A 15933-nucleotide genomic window follows, 5' to 3' on the forward strand; every position below is an offset into this window, starting at 1 on the left:
TTATTTGTATCAATCATAAGAGATCACAAAGATGAAATAAATATTTTTTAAAGCTGTTCAATATTTAATGTGAACAATGGGTCGAATGAGGACATGTTTGAAAGAGGGAATTGACACTACACAATGACATAAAAGCCTGGCTTGAAATATGGGTTTGACTTAAAGCAATATCAATATATTTGAGCTCCTCTAAGATCCAAAGTGTCTAAAAAAAAACCTAATAACTTTTTTTTTAAGAGTGTCTCCTCCTCTACTTCTCAGCTTGTCTTCAGATATGAGCGAGGTGATGGGATCAGGGCGATGGTTGCGCTGGACGACATCTCTTTCTCCAGGGAGTGTGAATTTGACCCTGAGAACAACAAACTGCCTGACACACCCCCCACCTCTGCCCCCCCCACACCCTGTCAGGTAATACTTTAAATAATAAGCTCCTATTGTGAAACATCAAACTGTAGTCCTGTGGAATATAATCCAGAGCTGTTTTCTTTCTCTGTGTTGCAGGGTAATGAGTTCTTCTGTTGGCGGTCAGATGTGTGTATTCTGGCTTCTTTAAAGTGCGATTATCGTGCAGACTGCCCGCAGGGGGAGGACGAGGATGGCTGTGGTGAGCTATCTGTTGCATGCACAGACAAATGCTTCTACCATTTTATTTGCAGAATACAATTTCTTACAAAAAAGGAAATGACATCTTAGATTTTCCTAGATCCATGAGCAGGCTGCCAGAAAGTAAAATCAGGATGGTAACTCTGTCGCATTCGTTTTAGCGGGGAGAAATAATTTGAGCATGTGGGTCAAAATGAATATACATAAAAGTTGTCAAGTGATCATGATTGAGAAAGAATATGTTTTCATGCTGAATGTACAGTATTGCACAATAAGACAATGATAAGGAAGCTGAAACTTTTTATTTTATTTTGTAAGACATTATTTACATGATTCTAATGTAACCCCAATCTCAAATCTAATGTAACCCCAATCTCAAATCACCAAAATATATTTGTATGTGTAAGGTATACATTGCAAGTTCTGATGACAGCCGAGTGGCCAAATCTGGCAGTGTTTAATTTAAAGGAAAATGACTTTACTGGTTCACTTTAACAAAGGTCAACCTTTCCTATCACAAGATTTAGTAAAAGGTCGGAATTATATAATTTTGTAACAAGATGTTACAAAACAAACATGTGAATCATGAACCAGTTTTCGCCTCCGTTGTTTCCCAGCAGTATTACTCACGCCTTGTCTTTAACTTTTAGGTGGGTGCACATTTGAGAGTGACCAATGCCGATGGACGGACACCAGTGAAGGACAGATGATGTGGCGGAGACAGGAAGCCAGTAACAACACCGAGCCGCCGACTGATCACACTACAGACACAGGTTGCTTCATTATTAGCTTCAATTATTTGAATGTCAACAGACCCAAAGGACCAGATCTTTAGGGAAAACATTGCTTAGAAATCCTCATAACTACACTCAGCATGTTAAGGGGTCTACTTTATTGATTTTGTTGTTTTTCCTTGTTCTCAGGCTACTACATGAGTGTGAATTTAAGTCAGGGGTCCACGCAGAGTGAAGCCCGCCTCCAGAGTCCCCCACTCCCCCCTGCATCTCCCTTCTGCCAGATTCTGTAAGTGACACTCATAGCCACAACATTAACCTTCCTAGTATCTGTAAAATATGTTCTTTGTTAGTGTTGAAAATGTAAAGTATGAATTGCTCAACACTGTCCACCGCCCTCGTCTTTCTTCCCAATCCAACACTCTCCCCTTCTAACTTCCTTCTTTCCTTAACGCAGGTTTCACTTCCACATCCGCGCAGAGAGTGCTGGGTCACTCAGAGTGCTTATGCAGCAAGCTGAGGGGAGTGAAGCAATCCTGTGGTCACGCAGTCAAAACACTGTCTCCCATTGGACCCCAGAGCATCTGCCCGTAGGCCTGAGCCCCCAGACTTATAAGGTGTGCAACTGTGTATCCTACTTCTAACAGATTCATCAAGTTTTAATCCAAACAAGATTTTTTTTTCTGGATTTTGAGTCTTCCTCAAACTAGTGCAAAAGAACTAGTACACATCTAGGTTTTTATTTTTAATTAATTGTCTATTTGCATCTGTGTATTTTTCCTCAATTTAACAAAAGTAAGCAATGAATAATGCATTATTTGCATAACTAAAAATCATATTTCTGAAAATGTGTAATACAAAAACGAATTATCTAGGTATTACTAATTAACTGAGGAACTGGCAACTGGTTTGGTAATGTAGAGTAGACTTTAGTTGACCCTATATACCTGTAGTATCTCCCCTTAAAGGAAAACAAAATCACGTAAACACCATGGATACAAAAGCTTCCATACAGAAAAAATGTATTAGGATATCACATCTCAATCCAATTCAACACCTATTTATATTTTGGACTGTCTTTGACTTGTGCACCAAATGAACTGGCAAGTGAGTGTATTTTAAAAGAACTAGGGAAAGGAAATGATTAACAAAACAGTGAAAGAGTAGGGGATGTCAATATCACTGCATGAGGGTGAGGATTGTGGGTAAATGTTAGAAACGATTTAACATTTTCCAAAATATGTCCATGTGCAGGGTGTTTAAGTGTAGTTTTCTTTGTTGTTAAGGACAACATTCGTCAAAAGCATGAATGGAACCATTTCTCTTTCAGGTTTGGTTCAGTAGCGTGAATAAAGTGACTCAGACGGAAACTACTGCTGGAGACCAGATTGTTGCTGTGGATGATATCTCTTTTCTAAACTGTGAAAAATCCTACCAACCACCAGGTGTGTAAGGTTCATATCTGAATTGCATGTGAATGAATTGGACATGAGTACGAGGGATAATTCACAGATTGTATACTTCTCCTAATAAATCCACGTCTCCCTCCTCAGCTCTGTCTGCCTGTGGTTGCTCTTTCGAAGACGGGCTGTGTATTTGGGTTCAGGGCGCTGAGGACGAGTTGGACTGGCTCAGCAGGACGGGTCCAACCGAGACCCCCAACACCGGGCCCACAGGAGACCACTCTACCAGCACAGGTCACTTTAACTTCAGTCTCCTAAAACATACAAATAACTAGAGAGCATTTGTATTACTTCTCAGTTACATTTAATACAGGAAGTACAGCATCGGCTGTGTTGAGAAATGTTCCTTTGCTGCAAGCAAGATAAACATTAAGCTAAATGTGCTGCAGCTACAAAAACTATGGATAGGTCAAAGGTAAAAAGATAGACATAAGTAAGCACAATTACAATCCTCATATAAATAAAGCATGCAATTTGAAACAATAAGGAAGTAGGAATATTCACGAAAAATAAGATCAGCAACTGACCAGTAAGAACCATTAAAGCATGTGAGTTCAAATCCATAATAGAAGTATGAATACAATTGAATAATTATTGGACCTGTTAACCGGATTCATGGAAGAAAAGTTTTACAGTAAGTTAGTTTTTTTTATCTTTCTCTTTCAGTGTAGCTGTGGCCACAAGTGACCATTACTGGGAAATAACTGTCACAAGAAAAGAAAATTCACAAAAACAGAAGAGTGACTAAATAATGCTTATCAGCAGTTACACCACACTCATACTGGTCATCCCTTTCTGGTAAACAAATCCAACAACAACAAACGACCAGCACAACAAAGTAATACCACAGAATACTTGTTTTAAAATAGCAAACATTTCACAAATAATCACAAGGCAACTTTTACAATGATAGCAAATACTCTGTGTTGATCAGAATGTATACAAGCTATTGCTTTAAGAGCCTGAAGCTCTTGAAGCTTGTTTCCTGTTTCAACAGCAAAAAGTGTGAAAAAGTGTTTTTTTTGTTTGTTCAAAGAAACACTTTAAATGTATTTTACACTTTTACCTCCTAACTCATACCTCTTATTCCAAAAGGGGAAGACAGGCTTGTCTGATATGATATCATATATTTTGTAGATCTCAATCATGTCACCTCTTTCTCCTGTTTACAGAGGAGGAAATTGTAATTTGCCTTCGAATAGCCACATTTGACTTTTCTAAAACCTTTCCTCTAAACTTCTCTTTTTCTTCTTTTAAGTTCATTATTCTTCACAGCTCATTGGTTTATACAACATGTGACAAGGCATTGCAAATACACTTTGATTGTGTTGTGGATTTATTACTGTTTTTGTTCTTTCACAGGGAAGTTCCTTTTCATCGAGAGCTCAGCACCAAGTGTGAAGGGAGATAAGGCCCAGCTGAAGTCTCTGCTGCTGCCGCCTGCTGGTGGAAAAGGATACTGTTTCACATTTTGGTACCACATGTTCGGAGCTACTGTGGGATCCTTGAAGATGCTCCTACAAACAGCTGATCCCTTGAAGAGAACATTGGTAAATAAAATGGACAAAAATGTAGTTTGCTAATCTATTTTCTTTTTTAAATGCTGGTAAAGGTTATAAGTCCACCACTTCAGCCTCTCCAACACACTCAATTGTAAAGGATTTATTTTCATATGCACTGTAGCTACAGTGTAGATATGGCAATGAAAACTGAAGTCCCAAGGTCCTCCAACAATGCAACATAATATACAGTATGTATAGTACATCAAACAATAAAACAAATAAAATAAAATAGTGCAAGACTAAACAGAGTAAAATAACATAATGGAGATGTTGTTGCAAGAGCAAGCAGTCAGCAAAGTAATACCACCGTGTACTTAAAATAATAATAATAATGATATTTTTTATGTTTAAACAAGCTTAAGGATTACAAGGGTCAGAGGAGGCCACTTGTTGGAGTCTGGACACTTTACTTGACTTCCCTTGACTACAACTGAACGATTGTGAGGTTGAGAAATATTGGTGACTGCTCCTGCTGAGTTTTCTCAGTTATTATACGTTTTGCATAGTTGCGAAATCCTTGTTGCACAATGACATTAATGCATTGTATAATGAGTGCAAGCTGCACAGTTTCAGTGCATGCCCCGGTGTTGCAAAAGCATCCTCACATCCTCATTGAGTGAATCAGCCTCATGTCTTTCCTGTAGGTGTGGCAAAAATCAGGAAATCAGGGGGACGAATGGCGGCTGGCGAGGAGTCATGTGACCTTGCAGGAAGTCCACCAAGTGATTCTCGAGGCGACGGTGGGGGGGGAGGCGGGAGACATAGCCATCGATGACATCTCCCTCATCAGTGGACCATGTCCCGCCTCTGGTAATACAACTGAAGCTGCAGGAAACAAATACAGAAAGAAACATGTTAGTTTAGTTGCACTGTCATTTCCAGTGATTTGTTTGTTTTACTGTGAATCGAAATGTTGAAGACTGAGTAAAATAACTAGAAAAGAGGTAGAAAAGGGGTAAAAAAAACTCCTTCCCCTGCCCGGTGAATCATATCCACTTAACCTTCCCTCCCTCCTTACTGGCTCTTATAGACTTGTATACTGTCTAAAGGGAAGTATCACAATAAATGTGTACTGTATGTGATACTTTGTTGGGCAATATGAAAGTGGAGGGACTGATAATTATTTTATGATACTTCTTATAATATTTGAAAAATACAAGAACATTTTATAGTTTGTTTTTTCTTTGTCTGTAAAATACCATTTGTAGGCAAGGAGAACTCTGTAGCTCAACATTACTTCATTCAAAATGCTACTTTAACACATATTCAACCTTTAACAAATATAGTTGTACTTGTGTTTTGAATATCAAACTAGTCCATATTGCGATTTCCATAAAATGTGAATACATTTTGCATCCCTACTTGACACAACTACATTTAAAGAATACATGTTTAATATCCCTATTAGACTGGGTCTCATAGGCAAGGCAAGGCAAGGCAAGTTTATTTATATAGCACCTTTCTACACAAGGCAATTCAAGGGGCTTTACAAAAATGAAAGACATTCAGACAAAGGCATTTAAAAACAGTCATTAAAAAGAAAATGACAGCGTTTAAGCAATAATGAGTGCAAACACTGAGTTACCATTATCTTTCCATGCAGAAGTAACTCTTATAATGCTTCCCAAAACATTATCTTGTAGATGTGTGTGACTTTGAGGAGGGCAGCTGTGACTGGCAGCAGCAGAGCGACGATGACTCGGACTGGGTCCGAGAGACGGGCTCCACACACAACCCCCACACCGGGCCGGACAGCGACCACACCACCAACACCCCCACCGGACATTACTACTTCCTGTCCTCCTCTACAGACGACCTCCAGGGACAGACAGCTAAAATGTCTTCACCTCTGTACCCTGCAGGTGAGACAGTCAGACAGGACAGATGATTCACACAGGACCAAACATTAAGTTGAATGTCTTACAAAGAAAACACCTGATTTAATGCATTTGAATACAATATGATCAAAGGGTTTGACTTTAGGATGTATAGGATCCCCGCACATGCCCAATAAACTTCATCAAACATACAGTGTCTTCATCCCTTATAGTAAAACATTTGAATTCAAAAGAACAATGACTGTGACTGTCATATCATTAATGAAATGTACTTAGTACGATCCATCACTTCTTTTGTCTACAGTCAAACTAAAATATTTGGACACCTATGCAGTTAAAGGTGTACATTTCTTTCGTTTTTCATGTATCTGATCTGGTTGTCCTTCCTGTGGCCCTTCAGGTAAAGGGGTCTGTGTGCAGCTGTGGTACCACATGTACGGCAGAGGAGTGGGCATGCTGAATGTTTACCAGAAGAGCGAAGAAGGGAAGGAAGCTCTGATTTTCTCTCAGTCAGGAGACCAGGGCCGGCTGTGGAGGTTCGCTCAGGCGTCACTGCTGCCCCGGGTGCAGCCTTACAGGGTGAGTGACCAAGATCCGCACCAAACAGTCCGCTGATCACACACAGACGTTTTGGGAAAAAGTGATATTCATAGACAATGGTTGAAGATATAATAAATAGTAGTTAACTTAAATACAACTTGGAACCATTGAACTGTTAGTGGAGTATTTATTTGTTATGGCATCTAATACATTTGTACTCTTTTACTTTATTACATTTACTTGACAGCTTGAGTTACATGTCTCATATCTCGCAACCTCTCCACATAAAACTGATATTATATTGAAAATGTTACAAACTTGTTTTATTTATTTATTTTTGCAAACCCAGCCTTAAAGGGTACATAAGTGAACTGCCCCATTAATGGCCCATGCTATTACCGGTAGTTTAAAAAGAAAAAGGAAAATTACTTTAAACATTTTCCCGTTCGTTTTTTAATACCTCAAGTCTAGAACTGTCTCAAATTGAGACTATAATGTGATAAAATAAGCCTAAAAATACCTATATAATTCTCATTTTGCTCTTATATATTAATATTTACAGTTAGCAGTTTAATGTTCCTCGCTTTGTGTTTCAGATCGTGGTAGAAGGTGTGAAGTCCGGCCCCACGCAGGAGGGGGACCTGGCCTTTGACGATGTGCATCTGACGGACGCTCAGTGTCCTCCTCCGGGACATTGTGACTTTGAAATCAACACGTGCAGCTGGAGCAACCTGGGAGGGGACGTGGACCAGGAGGACTGGCTCCGAGGCAGGGGGGCCTCCACAAACCCCAGCACCGGACCCAGTGTAGACCACACCACCAACTCAATACACGGTAATGATACAGACATCCTATACCTCTGTGTGACCAAATCCAATTAATTTACACAATCAAAAAACTAAATTCAGTTGTAAATCACATCTGCATTTTCACTAAAGAGTAAGTAGAACGTTAAAAGTTTCCCAGCACATTATCAACACTTTCCCCTCGCTTTATAGTAGTTGCTCTGATGTCCTTAGACTTCAAATAAAAAAATATCTGCCTCGACAAATTCCCAAATATATATACTAATATTATTTCCAATCCATATCTTCTAACAAACATAATTTCTGATTATAAGCACCAGATATGCATTCATTTTCAGAATCTTAACCCTTTCAATTCCAGTTTGTACAGTACATAATGTCAGTGATGTTTTTTATGAAATGCACTGCTCCAACTCAAATGTAATTATTTACAGTATACAAAATGCTAGAGGGATTATATTTGTTCACATTCTAGGATACGACAGTGATTAGTTACATCCATTTTAATGCATTTGTATCTTTTGTGCGTGAAACAAAACATTAGTACTTGTGAAATGTGTGAGAATGGCTCAGTCTGGTGGAAATAGTATAAATTACAGTTTGGAAGCTTTGGCTCTATTGTATATACTAGTTTGAAGTGATGTTGACTATATCATGTTATCTAATAAGCTTTACTTTCTGTCAGGTATATTTTTTGATCTTGTCATGATTCCACCAGGTTACTATCTGTATGTGGATAACTCAGTGGGCGAGTGGGGGGACAATTCCTTCCTGATCAGCGACGTCTTCCAGCCGGCCTCTAGAGGTCACTGTCTCACATTCTGGTACCACATGTATGGCAGCCACATTGGGAATCTCAGAGTTTACACAAACGACAGGTAACGAGCAGTTAGTGTCTGATGATGAGAGGAACATAAATCCTGAATCGTACTCTTAAAATGATTTAACTTGTGCTGCCCTGTCTCATAGAACAATGCATTCAGGTGGCAACGAAGAAGGGATGCTGAAGTGGATTGAGACAGGAAACAAGGGAGACAGGTGGAAGGAGGCCAGTGTGACTGTGAAACATAATGAGGCATTCTGGGTAATGAAGTATTTTTGTTTTATCTATCAGAACAAACGCATGTAGTGTTAGTATGAGAAAAATTAGGGTTTGACATGTTGGTATTTGCCAGCTGTGGAAAGTTATCAACTACATTTACACAAGAACTGTAATATAATTTAGACCTGGTTTGACTTTTTATGCTACTTTATTTATATTTAAGAGGGAAATAATGTACTTTTTACTCCACTACAGTTACTTGTTAATTTTTAATGTTAAGATTTGACAGTATCTAGTCGAGATATCTTGTCATATTCCAGATGCCTTTGAGTTTGACTTCTAAACTTATTTGACTGTTTGTGGTTAACAGATGTAATTTTGTTCAAATATTTCATTACAAATATTTAGATAAAAGTCCCATAAACAACAAAACAAAATGAATGAAGTGTTTTTCCTCATGTGATATCTGACATTTCTGATTTGTATTTTGACATTAAACTATTTTTTTGTCGCAGTTTGTGTTTGTGTATCAGCGGGGGATGAATCCGGGAGGGGACGTTGCTCTTGATGACATCAGCGTCCGCCCTGGCGGCTGCTACTCAGAGCCCCCCATCGGCCCTCCTGATGATGATAATGGTAACCTGACACCCATTTGACCCTCTTAAACTGGCATACATTCAGCAAGAGAAAGGAAAATGTATGTTCTGAAGTGTTATTTTCCCATTAAGTAATGTCAAATGTAAATAAGAAAACAACTGTTTATCCAAAAATCATTAGCACACATTGATATTAGTATAAACAAATCATTTATGTCTGCATTATTAACCAACCTTTTTTTTTTTAATCCGTCAACAACTCCCATTAAAGCCTTTCATACTTTGTGCCTGTTTTCTAGCACACCTTACTATGTTGTTTAACATATATATATACTAATATTATTTTCAATCCATATCTTCTAACAAACATAATTAACTTTCCCACAGACTCATTTAGTGGCATTCCTCAACTTGAATCAGCTTCAAGAGATGCAGATAACGATAAGACTCATTGGTAGCTGTCATGATGCCAAACAAATGTGTTTTATTTTGTTTGCACATGAGTTTATCCTGCCAACTATTGTATGTTATCTTTGTGAACCATATCTGATTATTGTTACACAGAAATCAGATAATCCCGCTACCACCCGTGTAACAACCTTTTTTCCACCTGAAACATACGTCTAATAATAAATAATGTCACAAAAGAATAGTTGAATATTATTTAGAAAAAGCTATTAATATCAATTTGTCACTGTAGTTCTTAGCAAACATTAAGCAAAGAGGAGGGAGTAGTGCATTTGTTACAGACTTTCCGCAACAGGTTAACGTGTGCGATATTGACAAAGACATTGAAGTCAGATGTTGTGTTTCGTCTTGTTTCCGTGTGTCTGCAGACATGATGTCGGCAGGTCTGGCTGTCGGTCTGACTCTGCTGGCTGGAGTCATCATCTCCATCTTCCTCGTAGTGCTGAACAAGAACAGGCGGTGTAACACAATGTACAGACAGAGTTGTTTTTAAATACATACATCATTTACTTATAAAGAAACACCAAAAAAAGAACGCTGGTTTATTCTGACAGGGGACATTTCTGCTGGTGTGTTTCAGGAATCAGCCGATGATTTTAAATGAAGACAGAATTAACCAGGACGCTGGGTTTGACCTCTTTGACTGCAAAATACAAGTAAATAGCCGAATGTATCAATAACACATATTATCCATGCTTCAAGGAGCGCAGATTATTAAATACAAATCTATTTTCTTTTCCTCCAGGGCACAGAACATGGAACTCAATCAGACCTTTCCTTCTATAACAATCTGTATGACCCCTCGTCAAATGAAACTCACACCACAGTGACTGCATCTGATGCCTAGTCCAGATCAATAACTCCATGAATAAGGAGTCGAACGAGCAGTGATGAGTTGATGAGAAGTCAACAAGCTCTGAGTAAAATATGTTTTGAAAAGCTTTAAGTGTTATTATATTGTTCATTGTGACGATGATTTTTTTCTTTACGGCTGAAACTGGAAATACAATTCTCTGTTTTGTAAGAATGTTTACATAGATACAATAAACGTGCTTCATTTTCAAGTTTATAGCTTTTTGTGTGAGATTTGGCCAATGCAATAGTGGAGCAACTGTGCAAGAAGGAGCCACAACATTTAACAGAGCTGCAGTTGAATTCAAAATCAGAACTATACTTTCATTTTGCTGAAGGCCAGATTTTACTTACTAAATTTCATAGGGAGATATTGTACTTTTCTCTCCACTACCCACAATCGTTAGTTACTCATCGAAAGAAGATTCTATAATTGTCAGGGCCTCTAGAAACATTGCAGATGCCTGTGAGATGTTAACATTTTTCTTGTAAATGTATTTTGTATTTGAATAACTGTTTGTGGCTCATACAGGTAAACATTTTCACATTTTGCAAAAAAGACAAGAGAAAGAAAAAGATGAACGATAGAGAAAAGTATTAAAAATAACAACACAAATGGATTTGTGTATCAAAACACAGAGGGGTGAGATCAAAATGGGTGTGGTCCGAGCCGAACGTGAAAAGGGGCCAAATCATTATCAAATGTTACATCTCTGAAACTCTCATATTTTTTGGTATTGCTTAAAGAAATGTAAATAATAATAATTATTTGTAATATGTATATTTCACATGCACAATACTATGGTATCGATTTCAGGTTTCTTGTTTTCATGTGCACAACAATTACAGAGAATCAGTCAATGGCAGTGCACATCGGATCCTAAATCTCTCAATGGAGCTCAACCCCTTATAGAGCGTCTGGCTGGAAAAGTGTCAGCATATTTTTTGTCACACCTGCTCAGAAGTATCAACACCAAGACTCTTCAGCTGCTTGCCGCCAATCATTGCCACGTGTTTGTAGCCTGTCCAAAAGAAAAGCCTTTCTCAAATAAGATATAAACAAAATACATTTATTTGGGACAGTAATTACCTTTAATTAGGACGACCTCCTTTTAAGGCCTTAATATTGACATCCGCAAATATTCAAACTAAACATTAATCAAGTATGTGTTTTACTGCCTAAACCATGGTAACATAATATTGTTTATAATTATTAGTTTTATTATCAAATTGTAAGAATTACCTTCTTCATTAGGCTTCAGGGATTGAAATGTGGACATTTGGGAGGTGTGGCAAATGCATATATTCAGAAACCCCTTCTTTTATTAAAATGTAAATATTTATTTACCTTCTTTTTTGCTTCTTTCTACTACTTTATTCTACTGTTCACGGGTGCTTTGTGTCCTCTATAACATCTTTCCCGTTTCATTCATCTGTCGAGATTTTCCAGCACTATAGTTTATAGATTTGTGCGAGAGTGGATCATGTTTGCAAATATTTTCTAACTGTTTTATTGGATAGGCGAACCTATACTTAAAAAAATGGGCGCAGTTGTCCTTTACGTTACATTCCACAACTGTCTGCAGTGGGTGTGGAACAAACCATTTGCATTTTCTTTTGAGGGGGGAAGGGAAAGAGTCTCTGCTGTTGCTTTAATTCAATGTATTGTATACGATTTTTCAATATTCAACAGTAATGGTAATATGCAATGCAGATATAACGTATACTGTATTCATTGTCGTGCAATACGCTTTAATTGACATTCTCAGTAATAAAAACAAACGTAGATGACACCACAGTTCCGCTGTTTCCCTTAGTATAACTAACGCCCCAGGTGCCTTTTATAATTTATGTTTTGATTCAAAGACACACCTTTCTCGCAAATTGTTCACGCTCTGAAAACCAATTACACGCAGACACACCATGGATGTTTTATCACACACACAAGAATTAAAAGCACAAAAAAACGCCCGCATGCCCTCTCACCCACGTCAGAAATGGTACAGTCCAACAGAGAACGCACCAATCAGGTTGCGTGTGACTGAACATAGAGGGCTCGTCCAGGAAGCCGGTAAACGGGGGAAGACGACTTGGAAAAAAGAACAATGGGAGTAGAAGTAGAAACCCTTAGACCAGGAGACGGTAAGAATTGTAGCATTTTTATTCATTTACCCAACAAAATAAATATATTTCACTCGGTTTTTTTCAACCACCTTTTATTGTGTCTCATTTCAGGAAGAACCTTTCCACAAAAGGGACAGACTGTGTTCGTGCACTACGTTGGTAAGATCTAACGTTGATTCAAAAATTACCGGTCAAAGGTTGTTCAGTTGGTGAATCGTTTATTTATGATAACTAATATAGCCCGTTTACAAATCAACCTGTGGTCGATTACAATCTCAGACAGCTGGTGTAGCTTCAGATCGTGGAAATGGCGTACTGGCTTTGGGTTGAGTCGGTGGGTCGGTGACGCTTGCATGTCTGTTCGTTACGGAAATATTAGCATGAACACGCTTAGCTTAGCACAAGGACTGCAAACAACTAGCCTAGCTCTGTCAATAGTTAAGCATGCTAATCTGAAACCCACATGTTGGTCATTTAATACTTCATATATCGTTTGTTAAATCTCTGCGATTATAAATAGCTAACAGTATCGCTTACCTTTGATTCCCCGTCATTAGGCTAACATAAGCTAACCTTGCTGTATGTTTAGCTACATATATATTACATTAAAAAAACATTCATTTACCTGTTTTAAATTTAAATAAATGCAATTGAAAAATAAAGCACACCGAGCTAATAGACCAGAGGAAGAAGTACTCTCGTTTACTTGAGTTAAAGCAGAAATACCACAACGTGCGAATACTTGGTTACAAGTAAAAGTGCTGAATGGCAAATGTTACCAAAGTACAAAAGGTATCCGCATCAAAATATACTTAAAGTGCCGAGATTAAAAGTACTCAATACGCAGACTCCTTGGTGCTGGAGAAACGTACCTTTTTATTTGACTTTGCAAAATAAGTAATCATGTTAACAAGTCTTTTGTTCTTGTTACAGGCACGCTGACAAATGGAAACAAGTTTGACTCCTCCAGGGACCGAGGACAGCCCTTCAAATTCAAGATTGGACAGGGACAGGTCATCCGAGCCTGGGATGAGGGTGTAGCTCAGGTGAGGCAGAGGAGACCTTCACACATGTCACTCTTCATGGTGGTTCACTCATCTTTTGGGTAGGCCCTGTAATGGGGCTGGCCAAAATGGCAAACTATTTATATTTTAATATCATTTACAACATTGCTGTAATGCAATATTTGTCTATGTCTACAATCGCAAGGCATTTAAGCTATAAACATGTGCCAGCTGCACTTCATGTCATGGTAATTCATATTAAGACATGGGTTATTCCACACAGCTGTGAACTGTTGTTGCCTAAGGTTTTTCAAACGGACCACTGACATCCTTTATGGTTAAATCAGCTGTAAAATAGCTGAAAGCAGAAAAGTCAGCTCATTAATTCAGCTGTTTCTGCTCTTAATCATTCTGATATCTGCAGACAGCTAACTAGCTCGTGTTAGCTACCCAGCAAGTAGACGCTATCTGAACACAGTAAAACCTGCTCTCTTATGTGTCAACTTCCACCTTACCAGATATAAGATCTCCTTATAAACACAAGCTCAGCACTCCGCTCAGTTTGCAGTCTTCCTTTGGGCCATTACATTTGCTAAGAGAAAGTGTTGGCTACACATGTGACAGCCTCTAATCTGCAGCAGGTGCCACGTTTAACTATTCATGTATTCATAACAGCTCATATTGCCAAATATCACCCACATATTATTTGAAACTGAGCATAACCCTTTTTTTTTTTTTTTGCAAGCCGCCACAAGTTAATTTAATTTGAACTACCCTGCCCTGCAGTGCAAATGGTTGACTGTGTTCTGGGACTGAAGTAGCTTTCCTGTCAAAGCACAACTAACAAAATGGGGGCAGAAGAGGAAAATATGTGCGTGATTCAGTCAAGGGGGTTAACCAAATAATTGATTTGCACTGTGGGAATTTTAGAATGCAGTGTTTTTGGAGCTTTAAACAGAGATGACAAATACACGAATCCCCCATTTTACATCACACCATATTGTTAACTTTTATTTAACTCGCTCTTCCTTTATTTGACAGATGAGCGTCGGCCAGATGGCCCGGTTGACGTGCTCGTCGGACTACGCGTACGGAGCGAGAGGATTCCCGCCTGTCATCCCAGGAAATTCCACTCTCATCTTTGAGGTGGAGCTGCTGAGTATCAGCTGAAGTTGAAGGTTGATCTTCAGTTACTTATTCCACCAACATCCGTCACAAATAACTGTTGATTAAAGGTGCTGTCAATAGCATTTATAAACATGTATTAATCATTGTAGACATCATTTTGATATCTTGATGATGGAGACTAATTAGACTATTGTCGGCAGTATTGATGGTGCATAATTGACACCTTGAAAAACATGACACAGTACATTATTTTGAGAAATATGCCTTTTTCTCCCAGGATTCATGTGGCCTCCATTTTTACATTTGTATGATAAATCTTAAAGCACATCACATACATAATGTAACGACGGCAAAAGACAATGAAACATTGATTAGAAAGACTACGGTGTTGTTTTTTTGCATGTGCCATAAACAAGAATATAACCACTGAATCAGCATAACAAATATTTTAATATAATGTCTCAGAAGTAGTGGAATGATTAATTTTAAAAATGCACTTGAAAGAACTTTTAATGAAGAGCGTATTTGTTCCCTTTTTTTGCATTAATGTATCCCTCCATCAGATGTATTGATTTGACAGCTCGAAACTTTGACACAATGTTAAGAAGCGCTTGCAGACAAAAAACGGCTTATGTTTTCATTTTTCATCCCTCCCTGTGTTGCCTTTTGACCATATTACATTTTGAAACCTGACCTTTACACTATCAAGTGTCCTTGTGTTGTCTTAAAGTTTTTATTTTATTGTGTCATCCATTAGAAATGTTTTTCTGGGGTATTGCATTCTTGCATTAAAATATATGAAAACAATCTTGAGTTGTCCAATTGATCTTTCCTTTGAAAACGTTTAGAGTTATCCCTAAGTAAGTTAAGGATGTGTAAATGTATAGCTGATAACAAATAATATGTACATTCCTCTCTTCCTGAGTACTAAATATGTTTTGTTTTAAAGTTTAATTATTTAACAGTGTACTGACGATGGCCCACAGCATTTTCTAAACAGCTCCTCCCTAAAATCTAACGAAATTATTTTTAATCAAATGGCTTCACGTGTCTAGTTATAAAGGATGGTTGTGTCTGGCCATCTAGTGGGGAAACCTGTAAATACATTAGAGACCTACATGCTGGTGCCTTCACTTGCTCCCCGTAATCTTTAGTTTTAAAGCCTCCTGTAGG

The 15933-nt window shown here is 38.2% G+C and overlaps 2 protein-coding genes across 3 annotated transcripts in view; both read left to right on the forward strand.

The window, feature by feature from the left end:
• Nucleotides 1-10716, forward strand: part of LOC307018996 (MAM and LDL-receptor class A domain-containing protein 1) — a 32137-nt gene extending 21421 nt beyond the window's left edge. For both annotated transcript variants that reach the window (XM_079649586.1, XM_079649585.1), the window contains 18 exons: nt 262-408; nt 502-604; nt 1254-1376; nt 1527-1626; nt 1795-1954; nt 2668-2782; nt 2891-3034; nt 4163-4350; nt 5007-5172; nt 6006-6224; nt 6601-6779; nt 7337-7574; nt 8265-8424; nt 8516-8630; nt 9104-9224; nt 10021-10123; nt 10233-10308; nt 10398-10716. In XM_079649586.1, coding sequence (XP_079505712.1) covers nt 262-408; nt 502-604; nt 1254-1376; nt 1527-1626; nt 1795-1954; nt 2668-2782; nt 2891-3034; nt 4163-4350; nt 5007-5172; nt 6006-6224; nt 6601-6779; nt 7337-7574; nt 8265-8424; nt 8516-8630; nt 9104-9224; nt 10021-10123; nt 10233-10308; nt 10398-10499 — 2559 coding nt within the window. In that variant the 3' untranslated portion in view covers nt 10500-10716. The remainder of the gene's footprint in view (nt 1-261; nt 409-501; nt 605-1253; nt 1377-1526; nt 1627-1794; nt 1955-2667; nt 2783-2890; nt 3035-4162; nt 4351-5006; nt 5173-6005; nt 6225-6600; nt 6780-7336; nt 7575-8264; nt 8425-8515; nt 8631-9103; nt 9225-10020; nt 10124-10232; nt 10309-10397) is intronic.
• A 1818-nt stretch (nt 10717-12534) lies between these two features.
• On the forward strand, nt 12535-15567 carry LOC307019005 (uncharacterized protein). The gene is made up of 4 exons (XM_079649601.1): nt 12535-12646; nt 12740-12787; nt 13562-13674; nt 14674-15567. The coding sequence occupies exons 1-4, from the start codon at nt 12610-12612 to the stop codon at nt 14800-14802; spliced, it is 327 nt and encodes a 108-aa protein (XP_079505727.1). The 5' UTR covers nt 12535-12609; the 3' UTR covers nt 14803-15567.
• The last annotated feature ends 366 nt before the right edge of the window (nt 15568-15933 follow it).

The sequence above is a fragment of the Notothenia rossii genome (genome assembly GCF_949606895.1).
Source record: "Notothenia rossii genome assembly, chromosome: 9".
Lineage (NCBI taxonomy): Eukaryota > Metazoa > Chordata > Actinopteri > Perciformes > Nototheniidae > Notothenia > Notothenia rossii.